The 27,163-nt window shown below is 34.8% G+C and overlaps 1 protein-coding gene across 1 annotated transcript in view; it reads right to left on the bottom strand.

The window, feature by feature from the left end:
- The window catches only part of LOC116632261, a 598,396-nt gene that overhangs the window by 415,306 nt on the left and 155,927 nt on the right, over positions 1-27,163 (bottom strand). Inside the window, exon 2 of the mRNA XM_032404037.1 lies at positions 25,226-25,372. Coding sequence (XP_032259928.1) covers positions 25,226-25,372 — 147 coding nt within the window. The remainder of the gene's footprint in view (positions 1-25,225; positions 25,373-27,163) is intronic.

Raw genomic sequence — 27,163 nt, 5'->3', positions numbered from 1 at the left:
ACAAGTATATTTCATTCACTAAACCATAAACACCTGTTAAGTGGGGACAGACTGTGTTTTAGTCTTTCTTTTATACAAAGGCCTAATAGTGTACTGATGCATAGAGGCCATCGGTAAGTGCAAAAATGATCTGCTGAACTTTAACTAGGTCCATTTAGCAGACTTAATGGCTAGCTCACTTTTAAAAAGCATGTTAAGATATTTACAAATGGCATACATTATTTTTATAGCATTTTTCAGCAAAATGATCTAGAATAATTTAAAATTTTTGAGTAGTATAGAAAAAGCCAAGAAGAAGTAACAAATTACCAGGCTAACCAGTTATCCAGAGATACATCAAACCTATACACATTTACAGACATTTATAGACATAGGTATACACTTTTACAGAAATGGTATCATTCTACACAAGTTCTTGTGTAAACTGATTTTTTAACTCAATTATGTGCCATAGTTTTGTGTCAATAAATATAATTTAAATCTTATTCCAGCAGCGGCAGAGTAGTTCTTAAAATGGATATAACATACTTTAACATATTGATGGACATTTAGACTCTATTCAGTTTTTCAGTGTGGTAAATAATTGGCACAATGATTTTTACTAGAAAAGTGTATGTTACAATTATTAGTAAAGCAGAGCATCTTTTCATAGATTTATTGGTCATGTGTATTTTCTCTTTTATAATTTACTAGTATAGCCTGTTCTAGTGTTCTGACAAGCATTTCACAAATGATTGTCAATGCTTTTAACATAACAATGTAACAAATGTTGGAACTTCAGGTATGGGGTCAAGGAAAGGAGGAAGACTTTTTCTGATGAAACTGCCTTTAAGTGTCCATCAGATCAAAGACATTTACGGGCCTCTGCCAGGAATAAAAATGACACTCTATACAAAGTCCAAATTGTAGAGGTGGGAGCTTTGTCCTGGGTTGTATTTCACTGTGAGATAAGAACTTTAGAAAATCAGGATATTTGTCTCTTAAATTTTTTGCCTTTTCCTCAAAGTAATCTCTCATAATATTCACTGAAAATATATATAACTAATTTACTGACCTCAGACATGTTATTTATGGTTTACATGTCACCATGGCATCTGGTTTTCCCACAGGAATTTTAAATACACATAATAAGATAGAATTTATATATCTGAAATTACAATTTAAAAACCAGTTTACTTTCTGAAGATTTATATGGCCTTTCTTTAACTGGAATATTTGACACAATTTATTTATCAAACTATGCTCTATCTTCCTGAAATCTTTAATCCTACAAGATAAAAATAAGACATTCTCAGGCAAGGATTTAAATATACACCTGGATATCCCTTTTGTGCCACAATTCACAGTGGCTTTGTTGATCTCAAAGGTACTAAAATAAATTTGATTATCATGCTATAAACACCATTATTCTAAGCTATTGAAAGATTAGTAGGTGAGAGTCTGGATAATGTTGTTTCTAAGCAAAAATAGAAAAGCAAAGTTTCAGGATCGATTTTTGTCAGATATGTGAACACCCGTTCTATAGAATTCGGCTCCTGTTTTGACAGTTTATTGAATACTCTCCCAACTTTTCCCGCCTGGTAATGTCTCCCATTAATTAATACCCATTCTCTGTTCACAGTTTTGATAGAACAGCAGTAGTTGTTAACACAACACTCATAATCACAATTGTTCAGGTATGTTTTTTTGTCTGTGTCATGTACGAGCTTCAGATATTAAATGTTGCCCAGAGAGAAAAGCAAGGTGGAATTTTTAAGAATAAAATTAAGTTTTGTAATAGGAATAAAAATTCTATGTTTGCATTTCACTTTTTTTTCCTTTCCTTAGGGTGGTATCAAACTCTGCAAAACATCTTCTCCTTGTATTTTATTTTTGGATGAATCAAGCTATAAGAATTGGATTTTTTAAATTCTTTAAATATATTTAGACCCAGTGTTTTTACTTGGTGGAAATGAGTAGCAACTTTTTACTGCAACAATGTAAAATAATGGTCATCAAGAGAGGCCATATGTTCAAATACAATTTTTCCCTTAGAGTGCAAAGTAATTTAGTGATACTACCTCTCAATGTTTTTAAAGTTTGCAAGACTTTGATGCAATGTTCCTCCAAACTATTAGCCCAAAAGGGAGCATTTAGATTCTTAAAAATAACTACATACAATGAAGTTTTCCTGGAGGGACTGAGGGTGGTGACTGGTATAGATCTTCACATGCCTTTGCAAAGATTATACATAAACATTAATAAAAATTTGACAACACAAAAATTTTATGAAAAATAGTTTTTATATGAATTTTTTTAATAATTTTGTGGTTTTCCTTCAAGGCTTTTTTCCTATGCATAAATTGCATCTTTGTAACATCATATCATAAGTACTTACCTGTGTTATTACTTCTTTTTCAAAACTATCATTTTAATGTCTGAATAAAATGCTTTTGAGTAGATTAAGTAAATAATGAAATTTTACTTAACCATTCATCTATAACCAAGCATTGATTTGCTTCTTTTTCAAAAAATATAAATAATATTCTGAAAAACATCACAATGCCTATATCCCTGCCCGTAAACTTGGAATTGTTGTTTTAAGACACATTACCAAAAGTGGAATTATTGGATGAAAGGATATAAATATATCTATATGTAATGTGTGTGCATATATATATACATATATGAAATATATATGAAGATAGATAGATTACAGTACAGATTTAACTTAAATATAATTTGTCATACATTAGACCAAGAAAAGATATGAAAATTAAATAATACAAGACTTATTTATGAAGTATGATTGAAATGACATGTAAAATTTCTGAAACATCTAGCCTTGTCCATAAAGTAAATCAAACACTATCTCTATCCATGAATCAGTATGAAGAATAATTTTTAAAAAATCATTTTCAAAACACCTGGTTAGAAACAAGTTTCTCCTGGTTTTTTGGGCAACTTAAGCTGCTTTACTGCTGAAATCCATTTTGTTTTTATATTAGGATTAAGAAATTTTCCTTTTCTATCAACAGTTACTATGAGAAAGAAAGAAATCAAGGTTTCATACACAAAAACAATGATTTAAGTATTTTTTAAGACAACAAGATAAAACACTGGTTAAAGAAGAGAAAATATGAGCCTTTCTGTGGAGATTTACAGCAATTATTTAAATATAATCTTTAGTTCAATGTCATGATCAGTTAACGAAAACAGATAAAGGTTGAGGGGAAACAGGAGAGGAAAGACTGAAAAGATAGAAGAAAAAAATTACATGGAAAAGAAAGAGAAATAGGTGGGCAAGAGAAATAGAGGGAAAGCCACAGAAAAGAGAAACACAAATAAACAAAGAGCCACAAAGCAAGGAAAGAAGAAATTCGTTCAGTGCTTTTAAAGACCCAGAGGGGAGGGTCTGTTCAAACAAAAGCAAGCCACTTTGGTCACACTGTGGAGTATGCTAGGACAGGGACCCCCTGATTATTAGCTTTTGTGATCACATCTTTCAAATACTGACTCAGAGCCAAACACTGATGAACCAACGAACATTCTAAACATGAGATCGAAACTGAGTCTCCATTACTGACCTTGAATAGTTGGGAGAAGGAAGAGTGACCCCTGCAATTGTGTCAAATTCAGCTTGGGTTTACTATGGAAGATGCGACATAAACCATTTCTCAAAGCACTGTGATCAGCCCAACCAACATAATTATCTGCACACGTAGCTCCTGGGCAAGTGTTGTCTAATATCACTAATAATAAAAGAAGGAATAATCTTTCCATCAGCTTGGAATAAGAGCAAAGCTCAGCATCATTTGTTCATTTTATTTTTGATTATTTTTCATTAAGTATGTTTTTATATTATGTTTTTCTTCTTTCCCAAGGAAACCACCAGGCCAGGGAGGCTTCATTTTCACTGCATTAATATGGTGTGCCATTCTTGGCAGGGAACTGTAGGTGTTGCTGAAGCTACATAGCTGAAAAGGCTAAACCAGGCCTCCAATTCTTTGGCTTATTGCAGTTCTATTTTAGCCTTGTCCTCTTCCTCCCACTCAAATTCTGTACCCTACCATGTGTTTGGATATGCTGCATCCTCCAGTTCTTCACACTAAATATACTCTTAGAAGCCTGAGCAAAACTTGAAGATGAATCATTCTCTCTGGAAGCTTCGCCTTCGTGGTGGACAGCTCGTAAACTGGAATAGAGTCAGTTGGATGGGGGAGTGGAGACAACAGTAGTTGGTTCGTCGTGTTCTGCAAAGGGAGCCAAGGGGGTGGGTGGGTGGGGGTTTCAGAGTAAATTGAAGCAAATGCTCATATTACACTTTAAAGAAAAGTTGGTTAAAGAGCTATTACTCTAAAGATATGCTCTAAAGCTTAGAGTTTTGTGTTCATCACTTGTTTTTTGGGTCAGCCATTTTTTTCTTCTTTTTTTCTTTTCTTCTTTTTCTTATTGTTATCCTTTGACTGGTTCTCAGAGCATAATTTGTTTCCAGTCTTTTTTGTTCTGTAAGTGAAAAGGTCAATGCCCTTTGACATTGCATGAGCTGTTCAGTGCACCAGGGGAAACATCATCAACATGGCTGGGCTTAAAACAACTTCAGGGCAACCAGAGTCAAACACAGGAAGTTTTGTTCAAACCCCCAGAGAATACTGGCTTTGTTTATTAGCCAACTTACATCTTGTTGAATTGCTAAGTGCTGCTATCTTGAATGAGCAGATATATCAGAGACTCCAAACCCAGATGAGGTATTTGTAAGCATGATATAACAACATCAGTCTCCTAAAGTGTCCCCTACAGGAATCTAAATACAGAGTGGCTATTTTCTTAAATGGGAAAAGTTCCATCTCAGGTCCCCATAGTCCAATACATGCTAAATGATTCTACGAATGAACAAACACTGCTTTGATGAGACAGTAAATTTAGTGGGAGAAATAATCAACAAGAAATGCAGAAAAAAATGTGTATTTCTTTTATAAACAGTCTAATCAGGAAATGAATTACACATTCAATCTTGGACTCACAAGACTTTTTTTTATTAATTTAGCCCAGGAAACACTGACCTGCTCAAAATAGCATCAGAAACATTTTTATTTACATAGCAGGTGTAAATGTCTCAGTGTTCAATGAATTATTAACTGTTACTTTACTGGTATAAGATAATATTTTAACTCCATTTCACAGATTAATTGAGAAAGAAAGGTTAAGTGTTTTGCCTAAGGTAACTCAGCAAATCTAAACCAGAGACACATTTAGTTTCTTGAACCACTGATTCCTGTCTTATGTTTTCAATCAGTGAATCATTTTGCTTCTAAATATACTGGAGGAGATTCAAGGCACTATGGAAAAATCACATTATGTGGCAGTCCATTTGGAAATAGAAGAAATCTGGATAAAATGCACACCAGCTTTATTCTATAGTATCAAGGGCAGCACTAAAGAGGAAAAAATGCAGCCTGAAGAAGGAGAAGTCCCAAGTAAACACTAAATGGTTTGGCCATGCAAAGAGCCATCTCTTTGCTTTCAGACCAAGAGTCAAGATACTTGTGCACTAGTCCAAGCTCTGTCACATACTTAGCTGGATGTTTCTTAACCTCACTGAGTCTGATTTTCCTCATCTATAAAGTGGCTATAATAATACCTACCCTCCCTTGTGGAAGTCATGAGTTTCAAATGGAAGTATGGACACAAAAGAATATTTTAAAGAATATTGTAGGTTGCAAAGTGCTGTACAAATTTCATTAATGATTGTAGTAGTGGTACTACTGTTCTTTTACAAAGGGAATGACAGGAAGCCAGCGAATAAAACTATCATAAATTAATGGTTCTGAACTATTTTATGTCGCCAACCCCACTGCAAATCCAATGAAAATCATGGACTCTCTTCAGAAAAATTCATATTCAGAAACATATCCAAAATTTGAATTATAATTTCAAGAGATTAAAAGATCATCTGAATTGTATGTGTTCATAGAACTCACATTAAGAACACTTGTTGTAGAGGAAGAAGAGAAATGGCAGATTATCTGGAAAGCAAGGAGGCATGGGAATCAAAAAGCAAAATGGACATATTAATGAGCCTAATCAGTCTTGTGGTACAAAGCTGTAAGAAGGTGGGTTAGAGTCATTCAGAGGTGAGACGTGGACAGAGAGAGTGCTGATTGATGAACAGGGTTAACATTTTCTTGTCCAGGAGAGAAGGAAATTCCTATCCATTTCCATAAAAGTTCTAGAAGCATTCTCATAAAGATGTAGTGATAAATCCAGGAAAATGTGTTTGGGGGTGAGGGTGCAGTAAGGAGAGAAGGGGGGCACAGCTAGAGATTCTGATTGGAGCAGATATAGAAAGTCAGACATGGGGGTGACACTGTTGCCTGGCAATCAGCCCAGGTGGCATCGCCTCAGAAACTAACAGTAACTAAGAGAACCAGCCTCTGCATTCCTCTGGTTCTCCCACCTATGGGTTCAGCAGGAGACCACACTGGGACTAATTCTGGCTAGGCTTGGGAGGAAAAAGAGACCCCATCTGTCAAGATCACTCTCCGTGAAGCCCTCCTGTGGCTGATCTGGTTTTAAGTTTGGCTCCAGTCTCTCTCTGAATGAGTTTTATGACTTGCTGCTGCTGCTGCCTAGAGCTCTTTCTCTACCAGGGTTGACAACCTGAATCTTAGGCATGACTCCAGACTTGCTCAAAGGGACTCCTATGTGTTCCACATGTCTGCCTAATGCTATCTCTGATCTACCTTCTAGGTTCATATAGCTAATGACCTATGATATGTCCATATTGCCTAGTCCTTTTGGGCAGCTGATCTCCATCCCCTCATGCCTTTTAATTCAGGGGAGATTCTGGTTTTAGTCCCTCCTTGGTCTGGCTTAACATTCTCTCTCCTGATTCCTGATCCGAATGGTATAGGGGAAAGGGGTCAGAGATTCACAGTGATATTGCTTGTTACGTAAAATTGCTAATTTGTATAATTCCAGCAAGTATCTGTGAATCTTTCTCCTCCCATAAATACCTCCCCAGTCACGGTGTCACCCGAAACCAGAGTGGTTTCTCCAATTTGCCATACTAAGATGACTGAATTTAACTAAAGTATCTGAAAATAAAATTATCAGTAAGACATCTTTTACAGTGAAGTTGCAGATTGGTACTCTTGCTTATTTTCATGTGGATGTGCATGCACATGCACATGTTCTTCCATTGTATGATGACAAGTCACCTTGGAATATACTGCTCATCCTAGTGTTAAGTTTTTGTACTCAGATTTACTGTTTTTTTGTAGCCCACATAAAATTTCTGTGTGTTCTATTACATAAGGCCAGACTTGGTTATATTCTTTTCACTGCTCACCTCTGAAAAATTCTCAACTGGAAAAAAAAAAAAGGTATGAATCTCAAAGGAGTTGGAGAGGTGGAATTAATAAGTAAGGCCCGACAGCTCTAACTCCACTATACTTCCTTGAGTGTTAGATATGGCAATCAATTTTAGGAATCATAAATTTATTACATGCAATTCCAAATAGAGAATTTTCTTTTGAGTACAAGCTATGAGAACCTCAGCAAAATCTCTTGATCTAAACAGTAGTCCCTGCTTACCCGTGGCTTTGCTTTCCACAGTTTCAGCTACCTGCAATCAACCATGGTCTAGAAGCAGATGACCCTCCTTCTGACTATCCTGCCTATGTCATTCACCTCACCTCATCTCATAATATAGGTATTTTATCATCTCACATCATCACAAAAAGGGTGAGTACAGTACAGTTAGATATTTCGAGAGAGAGACCACATTCATACAGCTATTATAGAAGATCATTATAATTATCCTATTTTATTATAGTTGTTGTTAATCTCTTTTTTTTTTTAATTTTATTATGTTATGTTAGTCACCATACAATACATCATTGGTTTTTGATGTGGTGATCCACGATCCATTGTTTTCATATAACACCCAGTGCTCCATGCAGTACGTGCCCTCCTTAATACCCATCACCAGGCTAACCAATCTCCCCCCCCCCAAAACCCTGTTTGTTTCACGAGAACGAAGGGATCTTATGGTTCATCTCTCCCTCCAATTCCCCCCCCCATTTTTCCCTTCCTTCTCCTAATGTCCTCCATGCTATTCCTTATGTTCCACAAATAAGTGAAACCATATGATAATTGACTTTGTCTGCTTGACTTATTTCACTTAGCATAATCTCCTCCAGTCCCATCCATGTTGATGTAAAAGTTGGGTATTCATCCTTTCTGATGGCTAGTAATATTCCATTGTATATATGGACCATATGTCCCCTTTATCCATTCATCTGTTGAAGGGCATCTCGGCTCTTTCCACAGTTTGGCTATTGCGGACATTGCTGCTATGAACATTGGGGTGCATATGGCCCTTCTTTTCACTACATCTGTGTCTTTGGGATAAATACCCAGTAGTGCAATTGCCGGGTCATAGGGTAGTTAATCTCTTACTGTGCCTAACTTATAAATTAAACTTTATCATAAGTATGTATTACAGGAAAAAACATAAGGGGTTTGATACTATCCATGGTTTCAGACATCCACTAGGTGTCTTGGAATGTATAATATTTTATGGAAATCAAATACATTATATAACTTTATGACCTCTAGTTGATAATCTACAGGACTATTTTATTTGATATTTAACATATGCTCTCAGAATCTATTTCATTATTGTTTTACTCTATCACATAAGGCTTTCAATATAAAATATAAAATGTAGTGATAATAAATCACTTAATTTTATTATAATATGCAGTATTTGAATGTCATTAGATAAGAATCATTGAATGAAGTAAGTCTTGCTTTTTTATTAACAAATATTGCAGGCAGTATTACCTAGCAACTTCAAGAGTTCTTTCTGGGAGTACCTGGCTGGCACAGTCAGAAGAGCATGTGACTCTTGATCTTGGGGTCATGAGTTCAAGCCCTGCATTGGGTGTAGAGATTACTTAAAATAAATAAAGTATAATTTTAAATTTATATGGTTACAATATTTATATGGGATAGGAGTAAAATGCTTTTTGTGAAGGCTACTGATTTGCACTGATTGCTTCTGGAAGGCAAGTAACACAATAACTATCATGATGTTGATATTAATTTGTACTTACACTGTCAAACCTGAAAACAAGAAGATAGATGTTTTGGCAACAATCTCATTTATCACTATTCATTTGGAGCAATCTGAGAAAAGGATGTGCTGTTCTAAAAGTTTCCACTATGCAACCCATAGTGCAGGACAAGTAATGGGGACATTTGTATTATTCTATACAACTACGGTATAAGATCTGGTCATATGCTATTTAGTCAATTATTTGTTCATCTACCTAGTCATTCATTCTCTCAACCCACAACACACTGTGGAAAACTCTGGAAATATGGAGATAAGACATGGCTCTTCCTCCAAAGAACTTGTGATTATTAGGAGAGGAAGACACTAAGAGTTATGATCAATTGAATAATAATCTGTAATAATAAGTGCTATTTTTAGGAAGGATATTTATTGGTCAATTCTACCTGGAAAAAAGAAAAAGAGAAATTCTTGAAAAAAGAGAGTATGGAACACAACCTTGAAGGTAATGTAAGTATTCTTTGTCTGAGATAACTGTTTTTATTTTTAAGCCATTTTAGTTGGATATTCTGTTACTGGTAGCCCCAAATCTTCTGATACAAGTTTTAAGCAGTTACATTATGAAATTGCTTTTTTTTGTAGGTCAAAACCAGTTCAATATCCGCAATTTCACATACTTCAACCTTAGAGCTAACATGAAGAGATCAGAGTTTTAAGCAAGGGATTAACATGGTCATAATTGGCACTTCAGAATGATCATACTGACAGCAGAATATAGGATGGGTTTATGGGGATCTATGACAGTAAGCAAGGAAAGCAGTTCGAAGACTATTCCAGTAGCTGAACTGAGAGTTAATCGGGTAGTAAATTAAGGCAAGAGCAGCAAGGATGGCACGTGTAGGGTACAGGTGGGAGAGATGTTAGAGAGGTAGAACTGACAGATTTGGTAACTTATTGGAATTAGGAAGTGAGAGAGAAAGGAATACTTCTAGAAAGATTTTCTGACTCAAGAGGGTAATTTTACTGTTCAATATAATTGATTCTAAGTCTGTCTCAATTCTGTATCTTGATTCCAAATGCTCATTGGTCTTGGCAAACTCTAGCCCTTCCACCTTAACAAAAACCCCTAAACTTGCTCTTAGCCTTCTGAATGTAGCATCCTGTGACTTGTCCTTTGGGACAATCTATTGTCTCTATGCTACATTTTGATGCTCAAAAGTTCTATTGTTATTTGAGGGCAAAAGACATACACAATGGTTGGCCTTCCCCAATGGAAGTGTAAGCTCTTTACAAAAGGGACAGGACCCTGCCTTCTATCTTGATTGTCTTCACAACACCTCACAGACATATGCACAAAGAAAACAAAATTGACTTCAATTATGACAGATCAGATGCTTCTTTATGACAAAGTGCAGGGAAATTTAAAGAAATGTTGGTTAATTATAAGAGGTGACAGCTGTAACGTCCCAGCCTTAGCTGTCCAGTCCCTTCTGATCCCAAGTTATAGAACCATGTTCTATGCCTCATGGGGTGTCAGACATCTGCCTCACCTCCACAATCCTTGTGCCTAGCCTATTTGGAAGATAAATAAGGAAATTTAAAGGATCGGACATACCCTATAATTGTAAGAGCTTTATTATTTGTGTTAATAAATCTAAGAGTGGAAAAGGTTGTTAGGTAACTTAAATTTTAAAGATTCTTACAAGTAACATATTAGTTTGTTTTTAAAGAACCTAGAAAATGAAAATAGCATCAAAATTCATTTGACTTTGAATAGGATTTTTATACAGCTATCTAGAATCGACCATATATACTTTATCAATATATGGTTTGCCACAATTATACAAGATATAACAGATACTTTAGAAAAATAATGTAGGTTTTTCTCTGTTCTTTTCAGGAAAAAGACAAATCTATGATCCTAAAGATCTTTCTCTAGTTCTCTTTATGTCTATTCACATAATTTTTTCATTTTGATATAGTCTATCTATATTGCTTATGAAACTGCAAAAACTGAAAAATGAAAATGATCTATTCAAATTATCTGCTATTACACAAACAGGTTAATAACAGTAATTAAAAGAATAATTATGCAACTACATGCCACTCAAAGGAGTCATTTAAATTATGCAAATCAAGCATAAGGTCACATAATGCTAGGAGAAAAGAGCTAAAATATGCAAAATAGTGTACTCTCCGTTGGTGGCTCCAGTATTAGAAATATTCATATCACAAGCATGTAGTGTGCATCTCAATTTTGAACCTTTGTACCATAAAATCAAATTAATTTTTCTTACCTTATTAGGTGCTCTGAAATTTGAGTAGCATAAAATTTTATAGTAGGGCTGATTTGATCCAAGAGAAGAATATTTATTTTTTATTTGAGGACTTTATTTTTAAAACATTGATTATTTTTCTACTTATAGAAACATACTGCATTGTGAAAAAAAAAGGTTTGGAAAACACACAAAAGTATAAAATATAAAATTAAAAACACCTATAATGTTACCATTTTGAAATAAGCACGATCTCATTATTGGTGTTATTTCTTTCCTTCTTTTTTAAATGCATTTTGGCGGGGGGGGGTCATAATAGGTACCAGACTGTGTATTTCTGTAAAATTTTCTATGTATGAGTTTTTAATGGTGGCATGATATTTAACTATTTCATTATTTTTATATTATTTTCATTGCCCGCTTTTCTCTTATAAACCATGCTATACCAAACACATAGTAAATAGAATGAGAATTATGATTATTTTATTTGAATAGTGTGCTAAAAGTAGATTTGAATGTTGTAGTAATGGCTACGGGTAGAATTAGATTTAGATGTAGGATTAGGATCAGGGAAGTAATAGATGTGAATTTTTAAGTTTCTTAATGCATATTAACAAACTTCCTTATAGAACATTTGTATCAGTTTACACACCTATCAGAAATCCAGATCTCTTTAAAATTTCCAGTAATAATGAAGGTAATCTCGCTTTACTAGTATCTGACTGATTACTAGTAAAGTTGAATTTTTTTCCATGTTACTAGGCCCTTTGTTTTTCTTTCTCTATTACATGGCTATACATGAACTTTGTTCATTTTTCCACTGGGTGGTGATTTTTCAATCATTTGCAATAATTCTACTTTTTTCATATTTATTTTAAATATTTTCCCAGTTCATTACTTGCTTTTTATTTATATTTTGACATACATAAGTATTATGTTTTTATGTGGTCAAAGTACTAAATATTTACCTTTATTGGTTTTTCCATTGCTTTTATGCTTAAAAAAATCCCTTGCCATTTTAAGAATTTTTTTTCTAGATCCAAATGAAAATTATGTTAGTAAATGATATAATGATTTTCCCCCAAGCAGCCAATTCTTCTAACATTTGTTGAATTAAATCTCTTTCTTATCTGTTTCATTTTATAAATTAGTTTATACATATTAGCATTTTGTTTTAAGATGATCTAATCTATTCTACTAATCTATTGATTTTTATATGCTTATTATACTCTCTTGATTATTTTTATTCTGTACTATGTTTTAATATTTGGGAAGGCAAGCAAGCCCCCACCACTTTTATTTTTTATATGTCATATATTAATCTTTCAGATCAATTTATCGGAGAATTTCAGAACTTATTTTAAAAAGATAAGCATTTATTCTTTTAAAATCACCTATTATTTTGAGCACTTCAAAAAACACCTCTTATATTTGCACCTCATAAAAAGAAAGGAAAAAAAATATGATAAAGTACCTCCCATATTTCTTCCAAGTACTTGCTAAACACATTCACAAATAGTATAGTTCACTTAATCCTCAGTCAGTCTGTGAAAATAGGATTAATTATCCTATTTTACACATAAGAAATCTAAGACTAAGAAAATTTATGTCTTACCCAGGGTTCCAGCAAAAATGCTGGTAAAATTATACCAAGCTAATGCTCCTTTCATAATGTCACATATATCTTGTCCCATACTTAAAAATATGAAACCCTTGAGTTTAAAGATTATCATTTCGGGGTGCCTCGATGGCTCAGTCAGTTAAGCATTGGACTCTTGGTTTTGGTCCAGGTGGTGATCTCAGGGTCATGAAATCGAGCTCCGTGTAGGGCTCTGCACTTGGCACATGGTCTGCTTGGGACTCTTTCCCTCCTCTTCTTCCTCCCTCTCTGCCCCTACCCCCGGCTCAGTCGCGCTCGCACTCTCTCTCTCAAATAAATAAATTTTAAAAATCTTTAAAGACTATCCTTTTACTTAAAACGTATATAACAAAACATTCTGTTTTGTACATTTTTATTTTTTAATTTTTACCTGATGATATACTTCCAAATGAAATATGCCAAAGAAGACACAGAGTCACTAAAGGCAATCACAGAAACTATGGTTTACTCTCAGGCCTTAGTGGAGCTTCAGGTAAGTCACCTGACTTGAATTTGCTTATGGGTAAATTCCTGGTCTTCTCAAAGTTAATAATAATTAAAGACTACATAATCTTTTTCACTACTTGAGTATGTACATAGAACACACTGGAACAAGTTTTTTGTGTTTTTTGTTTGTTTTGGTATTCATGAATTCAGTGTATGCAAAAAATTTCAGTCTAATGGAAAGATCCCATTCTTTTGATTCTTTCCAAGACAAATCCACAGCTATTCCAGAAGTCCATTTTCAACCTAATCTTTCATGTAATCCCATTCCTGCATCTTATATTTTCAGATAAAATAAACTATTTGATGGTTCCCATATAACAAGATTAATCAGGATTCTTTGGTTGCAAGTGGCAGGAAATTAAGAAAGCTTAAGCAAGAAAGGAAATGGTTTGGCTCATGTAACTGAAGAGTATAGCAACATCTGGACTCAGGCTCAATTTAATTTCCAGACTTAAAAAAAAAGATGTTGTGGGGCGCCTGGGTGGCTCAGTCATTAAGCGTCTGCCTTCGGCTCAGGTCATGATCCCAGGGTCCTGGGATCGAGCCCCGCATCGGGCTCCCTGCTCCGCGGGAAGCCTGCTTCTCCCTCTCCCACTCCCCCTGCTTGTGTTCCTTCTCTCGCTGTGTCTCTCGCTGTCAAATAAATAAATAAATAAATCTTTAAAAAAAAAAAAAAATGTTGTGACAAACCTCACTCTATATGTATCTTTCTAAAAATCTCTATGTTGGTTTACTAATCTGGAAAACATCAGAAAATAAGGGTCTGAAATTTTATCCTGCTTATAAGCTAACAAGTTGACCTGCTTCAGTTACCCCATACTGACAGAAGACATAGATTCCTGAACCAAAGACAAGGGACTTGATTACTCATGGCACAACCATCAGCAGAAACATCAGCATATTGCTGTGAATCCTCCTTGCCCCCAAATCCCACAGGGCTGACACAGACAAGCTCAAGAAGATGCCTCCACAGGCATTATGTTTGTTATAGGAGAGGAACCTTGAGCTTAAGGAACTTGAATATTTTATAATGGGCAGTAAATATTCTTTTCCTTTGCTCAGGATCCATATCTCTCTCTTCCTACAGCTGTTTACTAAGCAAACATATTTGAAAATAGAGTCTGGAACATAACCCTGGACCACTGTAACTCTAAATGATCAAGCCTGAGCACTGTGGTCCTCTGTGATCCTCCGTGATTCTCCTTCAAAACACATAAATAATTATTACGGTAGTGTTAACAGAAAAGGCTATTGATGTGAAGCAAGCAAAATGCAGACAAGTTCTATATCCTATATCCTTTTCCCTCTCTGTATCTTTGCTCTCAATCTTCCCTTTGCTTTTGCATACTCTCTTCCTCTTTTATCTCTATGTGCCTCTATCTTAGACATCCTACAAAGCCATGCCTAGATGCACATCCCAGCATGAAGACTGTTACACTCCTTTCTAAGCTACAGAATTTTCTAGATTCATTCAGCGCTTTCTCCTTCTCAGTTGTGGCACTTTCAACTTCCTACTTTGCATCAGAATATCTGTTTGGATGCCTTAACCTTCCCATCTAGGACTGGATCTCCTTCTGAGCAAAGTCATGTCTGTACCTGTTTGTACCTCCCATGGATCAAAACATATTACAGGTGCTTAATATATACGTACTGAGTAAAAGGGAGGATATGAGATTGAATTTCAATAACTTATATCTTTTAACTAATAATGATGGAACAATTACCTGTCCATGAAACCAAAGATTTTGCTTCTCTTCCTGTTTTTACCATACACTGGTTGGCCACCTTGAGCAAATCTATTAACTTCTCTAAGGCTTCAATTCTCTCATTTGTACAAAGGTGAAAATATGCGTTCTTCCTCATATGGTTATTAAGATAATCACATGAGAAAATGCATATGAAACTATTTTTTTTTCAGATAAACATGTAATTGCTGGTAAAATTCTTATTATTCTATAGGGACATGAGCAATGCTTTCATAGAAAATTCCAGTAATAGGCTTAGATTACAAAAAAAAAAAAAAAGAAAGATAGGCTTAGATTTCTTCTTGTGAGTTTAATTTTTATTATTTATGATCAAACCTTATATATTAAATATAGTATGAGTAAAAGAAATTTTTAGTAACTACAATTCTGAAACTACTTTAGAATGTAAACCACTCTAATAATTAATGAACTCCATTTTACTCTAATAATTAATGAACTCCATTTTTAAATAACAAGTGAACCATTTCTGTTATATGAATTCAATGTATTTAATATTAGAGAATAGTTATCATACAAAAGTAAGTAGGTGTAATTTGAAAGATGCTTACAAAAATTGTCAGGACAAAAATACATAGTCCTTGGTACTTCTAATTCCACCATCATCTTTTAATTTCTCTGAATTAATTTTTAGAATGCTTATCTCTAGAAGTCCTCAGAAAGTATAAAGTTATCAATAGAGTTGTTACATTATCTGCTGATAAAACCTTATATTATTTTTACTGACTGAGAAGCAAAGAGATATATACAGGTAAATCTTGAAGAGAGACAAATTAGAAAGAAAGTAAAACTGTGGCATGAATTTGCCTAGAAGATAATTGGAAAAGGAACATATTGCCAAGAAGGAATATATCTATAAGGACAGATAGAGATATTGCCAAATAAAATAAAAATTCCTAATTCATAGCTTTGTCTTACACGGCCTTGTCAAACAGCTCAGTTTTCTGTACATCTATTTTTTTTTTAATCCACAAAATTTTCTTTCAAATTTGAACAGGAAAACAGACTGGAGTCAAATAATTTATTTGTTCAGATAATTTTCTCCCTTTACAGGAAGAATCCCATGACTTCTTTAAGCTTCTTTCTGCTATATTAACAATTAGTTGTTTGGAAAAGTATATTTTTTCCTAGAATTTTTTTTCCTAGAAGTTTTGGTTGAAATATTGAATAGAATCTGCAAATACTCAAGTGTTGAAAATTACCTACACCAGGGGCGCCTGGGTGGCTCAGTCGGTTAAGTGGCTGCCTTCGGCTCAGGTCATGATCCCAAGGTCCTGGGATCGAGCCCAGCATCCGGCTCCCTGCTCAGCAGGAAGCCTGCTTCTCCTTCTCCCACTCCCCCTGCTTGTGTTCTTTCTCTAGTTCTCTCTCTCTCTGTCAGTTAAATAAACAAATAAAATCTTTATTAAAAAAAAAAAGAAAATTATCTACACCAGACTATGTTTCTTCTGTCAGAGAGAAGAGTATATTTCCATTAAATGCCTTCCTAATTAATAATAAGTAAATGATAATGAGTAAAATCATGATAATGTGGTACAGAAATGTTTCAATTCATTGAAAAATGCCAGAAGAACACAGTTACAAAAATAAAAAGACATGGACTCTAATACAGAAATCCCAAAGCAACTACATTTTTCCCATTGAGTTGGGAACTACATAAAAACAGTTCCAAACTATTTCCTCAGAAATAAGCAGAAATGAAAATTTGAGGCAGGACCGTACTTCTAAGGTCCACAATGAATTCCAGGCATTCAAGAGAGCACCATGATTCCCAGCATCAAAAGCTATAGCAGGGATCAAGAAAAATTAAAATTCTTTGTCAGAAAGAAGCCACCTGCAACATAAGGTCACTACATCCCCTGCTCCTTTATTCCAGTGATCTCCTTGGCCTGATGTAAGGGTCTGGGTCGTGTTTGAAATGCTTTTAATTAATGCATTATCAGAAAGATGAGTGAGACTATGGTTACTACACTATAGATTTGGGAGAGACTAAGGTGACCAAAAAAGGTTTGAGACCCTTTGCCACAGTCACGAGAGCTCAGATTTCAGAGAACATAACAGGACCATATCACAAGAATCAAAATGAAAAAGCTAAGTGCCTTCCTTATATTCAACAGATGAGGCACACCTCTCTATTAACTGCACTGCAACTTTCAGCTCTCTTCCCTACTTTTCAGGATCAGAAGGAAAACCTGGATGGATTCTTTATTTAAAGGTCTTAAATTTTTTTACTTTTCGAAATTCTCATCTAAATATTCCTTAGTAAAATGCTGCAGTGTGAAAAAAAAAAAAGTATTCTGGGTGCTTTTTAAAAGCTCTCAAATGTGGTTCATATCTCTGCAAACTTTTAGATATTTTTATAGTAATCCTCCAAAGAAAGGTAACTACTTAATGCCAAGTACATGTGAATGAAATGTAGGGGCCTAAGTTATTCACTAAAAATTATTATACTTAGATTTAAAAGTTGAGCACCTTGTTTTTGTTGAGGTTTCTAGAAGTAGAAGTTTAGAGCTGTATCATGTGATAATTAATGCATAGTTCCTTCCAGTCCCTGCAAGCAGAAAGAATACATACCTCTCACATTATCATAATATGTGACTCTTGCTAGTTCCTGTTTTACAACATGAAGAAGTATCACCAGTTAAAATTATATTTTAAACATATCTATGTATATACATTCATAAATTCTAAACAATGTTGTTTTAATGGATACATGAGAAATAGTCAAAATAACAAACACAAACAAAAAAGTCCAGCCTAAATAAAATGCATCCCAATCTGATCTATTGCAGAGGAATTTTTCCCAGCATCAGAAATAAAGTTCTTATGATACGTTCTATATTGGGAATTTGTGCCAAGAAGACAAACTTATCCAGAGCCTGAATCATAACAACTCTTAAATTGAATTAGGATAAAAATTCAACAGTTCACCTGAAGACAATACCTTTTTTTTTAAGATTTATTTATTTATTTTTAAAGATTTATTTATTTTTATTTGAGGGGGAGGGAGAGAGGGAGAACCTCAAGCAGACTCCCCACTGAGCACAGAGCCTGACTTGGGGCTCAATCTCAGGACCCTGACATCATGACCCAAGCCAAAACCAAGAGTCAGAGGCTCAATGGACTGAGCCACCCAGGCACCCCTATTTGTTTATTTTAGAGAGAGAGAGACTGGGGGAACAATGGGAGAGGGAGAGAGAGAATCTCCAGCAGACTCCCTGCTGAGTATGGAGCCTGATACAGGGCTTAATCTCATAATCCTGAGATCATGACCTGAGTGGAAATCAAGAGTTGGATGCTTAATCAACAAAGGAGCCCCAACAATACTGGATTTTAATCAATGGCAAAAATCATTAAAATGTTCAGCAGAAGAAAAGCTTAGGTAAATGAAAATAAAAATAAAAATAAAAAAATAACTGTTAAGAGCTCTATCTCCAAGGACTCACAATAAAAGACACTATGAAAGGTTTAGATGAGAATAACACTCCTGAGTACACACATAAGAATCAGTAGACAGTCTAGGTCAGAAACAACAACACAGAAGTAGGAACCATTCAAGAGATTTGTTCAGTTTTCTTAATTAAATGAGAATAATACATATACCTATTGCACTTCTTTCACAAATCTCAGGATTGTCACTTTCTATATTAAATTTGTAAAACAAAGTTAAAATTTATAAATTCCAAATTAACCCATATTAATTTTGGTATTTTCAAGAAAATAAGAGTAATTTTAAACTGAGGGCATAAAGACATTATTCTCTTAATCCTCAGAATCAGGAAGTGAAAAGAACTTTGTAGATGAATGATTAAGCAATAATATATCTTGCAATTTTGCAATACTGTGAACTTTATATATATGTTCATTCTCATTCTACAATTGAATTAGGTTCAAAACAAGTTATTAGTATCTCAATTTTATATCTGTAAAGTGTGAAGCACAGAGCAATACAATGTCTTTCCTGCCCCTAGACAGACCACTGGTAATTTTTCTCTCCAAGAACATCATATTCACCCAGCCATGTAGTGTTTATGGCATCTGTAGATTAGCAAGTAATAGAGGAGTAAAAATAGATGAAAGAAATTAAACGAAAATAACTACAATAGGGAAAAAGGGTATGATTTCAACCACCTGAATTATATATTACAGATAGGAATAGGTTTAATTTTACAATTTATTAATTTTACTAGTAAGTATCTGGAAAACTAAGGAAAAAAAACAGGACAAAACAATTTTAACTACTGGTATTAAATATGATAGATAATGGTAGAATCTATCAGAGAAGAAATACGAAACCATAAACAATCCTGTAATTAAATTATAAAGTACAAACCTATACAAACTTAGGAATGAAAGAAATTATATTTTCCAGATGGTAAGTGTTTGGGGGTTAAAGGTTTGGGCAGTTGTTTGTGAACTTAACACAAGTCTTGCATAATGGAATTAGAATCTTTTCCTACAGCGTAGTATGATTAACAGAATTTTAAAACAGATCATAATCCTAATAAAGCTAAATACACCAAAAGGTAAATCATATACCACAGTATGAGGTTAAAGAAATAACTCTAAAATGATTATATTCCTGTGATAACATAATGATGTAAAGCTTTTTCTTAGGGTTAGTCCTTTGTAAAAAAAAAAAAAAAAAATTAAATATATGTATATATTAATATACACATATATGAAGGGAGAATAGCTAGTTATTACCCCTCTCCCCACATCAAAAACAATTCTGATATCCTTCAGACACTGAAAGTTATATAATGCTGATGGCTTGAATCATTACCTTTCCCAGAGGTATTTGCATCTCAAGAGGTATCAAAGCATTATGCAAAAGAACTACCATTATTTAGTGGGTAAGAAAAGATTTGGGGCAAAGGATAATGGGCCTCCCAAAGATCCCTGAATTCATTCAGGAAGATACTTGGTCTCAATCTTTCCCACCAGGGAAAGTGAATTTAAATTCCTGGTGGCCTCTGAATGTAACCCAAAGTGGTCTATCATCTGGTTAACATTTTCTTAATATTGTAACACTTTAGCATTAAATCTCATATGAATTTTGGACCTTACCTTACTGTACACATATTTGTTTTAAAATAAAAGTAATGGGTTCTCCAATCTGGAGTAAAATTGGCACTCAAGAATGGATTCAAGAAAATACAGTCATGTTTCTTATTTTGAGTATCACCTACCCATCCCATTCTACCCTGGCATGTTGACCAATGTCTTTGTATTTGTCTCAAAATGAGAAGAATAAGTATGCTGTTTTTTACTAAACTGATAACATAGACAGAAACAGGGGTACCTGGGTGGCTCAGTCAGTTAAGCATCTGCCTTTGGCTCAGGTCATGATCCCACAGCCCTGAAATGGAGCCCCACAGTGGGCTTTCTGCTCAGCAAGGAATCTGTTTGTCCCTTTCCCTCAGCCCCCCACCCCCTGCTCATGCTCTCTCTCTTTCTCTCAAATGAATACACAAATTTTTTTTAAATGTATAACCTTTAAAATATATATATACACAGAAACATATTATCTATATGAATCAGCACAATAGAACAAATAGGTATGATATATAGAAACCACCTCTTATGTTTTGTTTAAGTGAACTGTAGCCATATATACTGAGTATATTCTACCTAAATCAAAACAGGCCTTTGGAAAATATACTGGCCCATTCTGTTCTAAGATGAGCCAAGAACTGTGCACAAATATGACCAGAAATAGTCTCTCCAAAGGAACAGAACTGAGCAATTACAGTGAAGTCAGACAACATAGAAAGTCACTTCAGATAATTCAGTCTCAAAAAATCCTAACAATGTATTTGTGTGTAGTTTGAGCTCAAATATCATCGCCCAAACTTCCAACATCTCTATAAAAATCCAAATTAAGAGTTTTAGAGACAAAAAACGGGGCGGGGGGAGTGCTTAATGCCATGGAACTGGGGAACTGGATATTGGCCAGCAAAAAACAAAAGATAGTCATGTTAGTTAATATTTTTCCTTTGGATTTTCATTGTTTTATTTTTAAGGCACATATTATATAAAAACCCAGAAGAGTACCCAAATAGCAGATTACCCTACAAAAAGATCACAGCCTGGGCACTAGCTTCTCTGTAATAAAACTCCACATTCACACCATGAGATCACATTGAAATGTTTACCTATAGAAAAGTCAATTCCTTACAAGGAGAAAAAAAGGACGTTCTAAATTATGACAACAGTTGATATTATATATGAAGTAGTCATGATCATATCCATTGAAGTATTGATGCAATTCCTTATGTTCCACAAATAAGTGAAACCATATGATAATTGACTTTCTCTGCTTTACTTATTTCACTTAGCATAATCTCCTGCAGTTCCATCCGTGTTGATGCAAAAGTTAGGTAGTCATCCTTTCTGATGGCTGAGTAATATTCCATTTTATATATGGACCATCTCTTCTTTTTTTTTTTTTTTTCCTTTTATTTCCACATCTTCTTTATCCACTCATCTGTTGAAGGGCATCTCGGCTCCTTCCACAGTTGGCTATCGTGGACATTGCAGCTATGAACATTGGGGTGCATGTGGCCCTTCTTTTCACTACATCTGTATCTTTGGGGTAAATGCCCAGTAGTGCAATTGCTGGGTCATAGGGTAGCTCTATTTTTAACTTTTTGAGGAACCTGCACACTGTTTTCCAAAGTGGATGCAAAATGAACAAACCTTTTTTAAAATTTGAAAGAGAAAGGAAAAGGGTTTTATTGGAGCCCAAGTTAGGACAGCTGCTTGGCATACAAAGAAGAGACTGCTTCAGGGAGGGAATGTTTGGTGGAGGGTTATCTAAGTTTTTTACATAAAGAGTTACAAATCATCATGACAAAGGACATTCTAGAAAGTTACAGACTTTATCTTACGTTGTTAGTATGTGCAAGGCTGTATGACTTCAATCTTATAGGAACCAGAGAGGTTTTTTTGTTTTTCTTATCTTTATGTTTGGAATGCTCCTTTTTGTTTTTGTTTTTTAACAAAGAAGACTGTACAATGTGTGCTGGAGGCAGAAATAGAGCCCATGCTTTGAGGTTTTGCTGAGTCATTCTGACATTGCTAAATGTTAAAGTATAGCTTCCCTGGGAGCCCAGGAGCAGGGCCCACAAATATTAAAAGTTGAAAATTTCCTTTATCAGGAGCTGAAATGAAATAAATGTTCAGATGCTAATGCACTTGCACTGTATCATTAACATACCCAAGGTATTTGAAAATCATTAAGCTAGGTGTGATTTTAGTTCCTCTTATCTTTTGTCACTCTTGGACAAATTAATATTAATATTACATTCTCTGACATATCCAGTGAAGGGCTAGTACCCAAAATATATAAAGAACTTATAAAACTCAACACCCTAAAAAACAAATAATCCGATTAAAAAATGGGCAGAAGACATAAATAGACATATCTCCAAAAAAGACATACAGGTGGCCAACAGATACAGGAAAAGACGCTCAACATCACTCATCATCAGGGAAATGCCAATCAAAACCACAATGAGATATCACTGCACACCTGTCAGAATGGCTAAAATCAAAAACACAAGAAACAACAGGTATTGGTGAGGATGTGGAAAAAAAGGAATCTTTATGCACTATTGGTAGGAATGCAAACTGGTGTAGTCACTGTGAAAAACAGTATGGAGGTGCCCCAAAGTTAGAAATAGAACTACCTTATGATCTAGCAATTGCACTAGTGGTTACTTGCCCAAAAAATACAAAAACAGTAATTCAAAGGGATACATGCAGCCCTGTGTATACCAGCATTATTTACAATAGTCAAGAAATGGAAGTGTGCATCAATTGATGAATGGATAAAAAAGATGTGGAACATTATTCAGCCATAAAAAAGAATGAAATCTTACCATTGGCAATGACACGGATAGAGCTAGAGAATATGATGCTAAGCAAAATTACTACCTTAGGATTTCACTCATCCATGGAATTTAAGAAACAAACAAGCAAAGGAAAAAAATGAAAGAGAGAGAGTCAAAGCAAGAAACAGACTTTTCATTATAGAGAACAAACTGATGGTTACCAGAGCGGAGGTGGGTAGGAGGATGGGTTATATAGGTGATGGGGATTAAGGAGTGCACTTGTCATGATGAGCACCAGTGATGTACGGAAGTGTTGAATCACAATATTGTATGCCTGAAACTAATGTAACACTGTATGTTAATTAATTGGAATTAAAATAAAAACTTCTAAAAAAAGAAAATATATATTACACTTCCAAGAGAAAGCAAAAACCAAATGAGTGCATACTACTTTTTAGACACAATCACATACCTCCATTATATAAACCTGTCCTACAATAACATATAACCAAACAGATGAACAAACACCAAAACAAAGGGTAATTTCTTTGCTTTTGAGAAAAGAATTTTTTTAAAAAGTGTGAGTTCCTTGGGATCAGAAGCTTTTGTGATATGTCAGAAAATTTTGCCAGGTATATTATAATGAGAATATAAAAAATTTAAAATACACTCTGCGCATTATAGAATCTGATTTTTTATGATATCAGGATAGAAATGTCAGGACAAAAACTTAAGAACTCTGCTACAAGCCAAAGAAGTGGTACATCTCAAGTCATCCTCTACCTAAAGAACCCTGTGAGAGATGGGGGGCTTCAAAAAAATATCTTAACATGGCCCCCAGTGCTTCTGTTTTAGATACCACATTCCCGTCATGCACAGGCCCACTAAAATTCTGTTACCTAAGGGAATGGTGACAGATAATGCAACCCGTGGAGAAAGAGGGATCTAGGTTCTAGTCCTGGTTCCTATTCTGCCAGGTACAAACTGTGCTTCTTTTAACAGGTCACTGAATTTGGCAAGACCTTGGTAATAAGAAACATATGTGGAACTACTTAAAGAATATAATCTGATTTCTCTAACCCTAAATGATCTGACTAGGAAGACTATGTTAATCATATAAACACCTTTGAGAAAAGATACATAAGAAAACCAGAAGGGAAAATGACTTTATTCTAAAGTAAAAAAGACCTTTAAAGATATAGGTAAAAAACAAAGATTGAATAATATTATAAGCACAGCACAGAGTTTAATGAATAAACATCCAAAAAGCATTGCTAAGGACATAATATATAAGTAATACACATTCCTTTAATTTTTTACAAATTATCAAATATAATACTATCAGTAAAGATACAGTCATCTGCTATTTTATTTTGAATAGTCTTATTTATTCATTTAAACTCTATTCCTAAAAGACTTGAATAGGCTAAGTAATTGGTGGCGCGTTTTTTTTTTAATCTTGTTTGAAAGACAATTGAACAATAATTAAAACAACTGCAAATTAAGAAAGCAGGAAATGTATGTAATTTCTGAAGTATCTTAAAAGACAGTCCAGAAACAATTCTAAAATTTCCATTTCTTAAAATAGCTAAGTACCAAAATATATCCCCTGGCACCAGTTAAGAGATTTTGTATTCACATATACAGTATCATTCACAAACCTACCTTTTCTCCAACTGAGAGAGAAATAAGGGGTGGTCTAAAGCAGGCTTCTAGCATCATAAAAAAGATCAATACTTGATGGAGGTGGGAACGGTCTAAGCCCTTTAGATGCATTATTGTTTCATCTTCTCAATAATTTTAAAAGGCAAGTACCATATTATCTCCATTTTGCAGACAAAGAATCTAAGAATAAGGGAGGTAAGTACCTTGCCTAAAGTCAGACAAGTATGAAACGAAAATGCTAAAACATAAATACAGCTTAATCTGTAGTTACCCTCCTAATTACCTCATTTTCCTGCCTCCCTTCACCTGATGTTTTGAGAGAGTATTACTTCCTGCCTACACATAGCTACAATTCCCAAATATAGCCACTCTGACCAGGAATTTTGTTTTTTGTGATTCTCCAGCAAATGAAGAAATTCTATCATAAGCCTTTCTGGCTTCTTGTATCCCCACCCCTTTATCTCCACCCTACTCACCAAGATAATTTCAGGAGGCACAAAGAAGTTGCAATATAATGTGGAACTTCTTAGAGCTGTCACAGTCAGGACGTATGTAGAAAGATGGCTCCAGGATTCCCATACTGGAGACAAAATGGGGCAGGGGCAGATTACTATGGCTCTCCCCTGAAAGTGAAAAGGGGGACAGTAACCATTGTGTTGATTGTTCCCTGAGAACAGTATTGCCATCAGAAAAAAAAAAGAAAAAAGAAAGAAAATTATTTTCTCTAGGAAACCAAGTACATTACATGCAAAGCATTCATGTGTTCTTTGAAAGATTTGCATGTTGATGAGCCCAAGAATTTCTCACTTTCCTTCCATTTTTGCAAGGTCTCTCTGGTCATGGCTTAAAACCCATCACAAAAAAAAGCCATTTGCCAATATTTCACTGCTAATTCTAAATATGCATAAGTCATGTCTCCTATGCAAGGTTATGCCCTGTGACTGACAGCATACATTTGGGTGTAAGTCATCAAGCCCAAATGGGTAAAAAGGCAACATCATTTGTTTTCTTTTTAAAAATTTTACTTATTTATTTGACAGAGAGAGAGAAGGAGCAAGTGAACCCAAGCAGGAGGAGTGGCAGAGGGAGAGTGAGAAGCAGGCTCCCCACTGAGCAGGGAGCCAGATGTGGGGCTTGATCCCAGGACCCTAAGATCATGACCTGAAGGCAGATGCTTAACTGACCGAGCCACCCAGGTGCTCCAAAAAGGCAACATCTTATTGGTAATGTCTTACCACCTTATAGAGCACTTTATCCAAATATATTCCTCTGAAAACTGAAAAGGAGAAATGTGTCATATATTCAATTGATCTGTCTCCCACAGATCAATTGTTCTTCCTACAATTACCTTCCTACCATACTCCAGAATATTCAGCACAAAAGAAGAGAGTATAATAAAGTAGCACCTTGGAATGTATGAGCACAGTTAGGACTGTGTGGAAATACAGAGTGCTCTTTGTCATAAGGTAGTACCCAGAGAATTTTCTATCACAATTCCAATTCCAAACTCAACCTGCAAAGAAATCAGCTAATTTGTTTCCCAGTTAAACCTCTCCCAATTCCAGAATTGAAGTGTGGCCACCTTGTGCCCACTGGACTTCCATTAGCAATAGCTCCAAGAGTATTTCATATTGCTTTCATCATTTCTGCTTTTCTTTTTTTAATTTTTCATACAGAAACCCTTATGTAATCTTTGGTTCTTTCACATGTAAGATTTTTGAAGAGGGCGCCTGGGTGGCTCAGTTGGTTAAGCGACTGCCTTCAGCTCAGGTCATGATCCTGGAGTCCCAGGATCGAGTCCCGCATCGGGCTCCCTGCTCGGCAGGGAGTCTGCTTCTCCCTCTGACCCTCCCCCCTCTCATGCTCTCTCTCTCTCAAATAAATAAATAAAATCTTTAAAAAAAAAAAAAAAGATTTTTGAAGAGAAAAAACAAATCATGTTAACTTTTATAGCATCAAAAAAGTGATAAACCAAAAGCATAATTAACTTTGTTCTTTTAACATAACACGGTTGCTTACTAGCATTTCCATAGGCCACTTCTTTCTCAGTATGCACAGATGATGAAGAAATTAAATAATTTTTGTTAACTACAGTTAGGCCAGAAATTAATTATTATGCTAACTTCATGCACAGATTTATATTCAACAGACTTACTACTTTCCTACTAGTTAATAAAAAGGACTTTATTTTTACAAAATTTTTCTAGTCTTTCGGTTTCCATATCTTGTCTATTGTAAATAATGCTGCTATGAACATAGCAGTGCATCTTTTCAAGTTAGTGTTTTTGTTACCATTGGATATATTCACAGAAGTGCAATTGCTGTATTTTATCATAGTTTTACTTTTTATTTTTTGAGGATTCTCCATACTGTTTTCTGTAGTAACTGCATCAATTTACGATCCCACCAAGAGT

This window comes from Phoca vitulina, unplaced genomic scaffold (assembly GCF_004348235.1).
Source record: "Phoca vitulina isolate PV1807 unplaced genomic scaffold, GSC_HSeal_1.0 scaffold6, whole genome shotgun sequence".
In the NCBI taxonomy this organism is placed as follows: Eukaryota; Metazoa; Chordata; class Mammalia; order Carnivora; family Phocidae; genus Phoca; species Phoca vitulina.
Note: the sequence above shows the minus strand (reverse complement) of the source record. Positions and strands in the feature narration are given on the sequence as shown.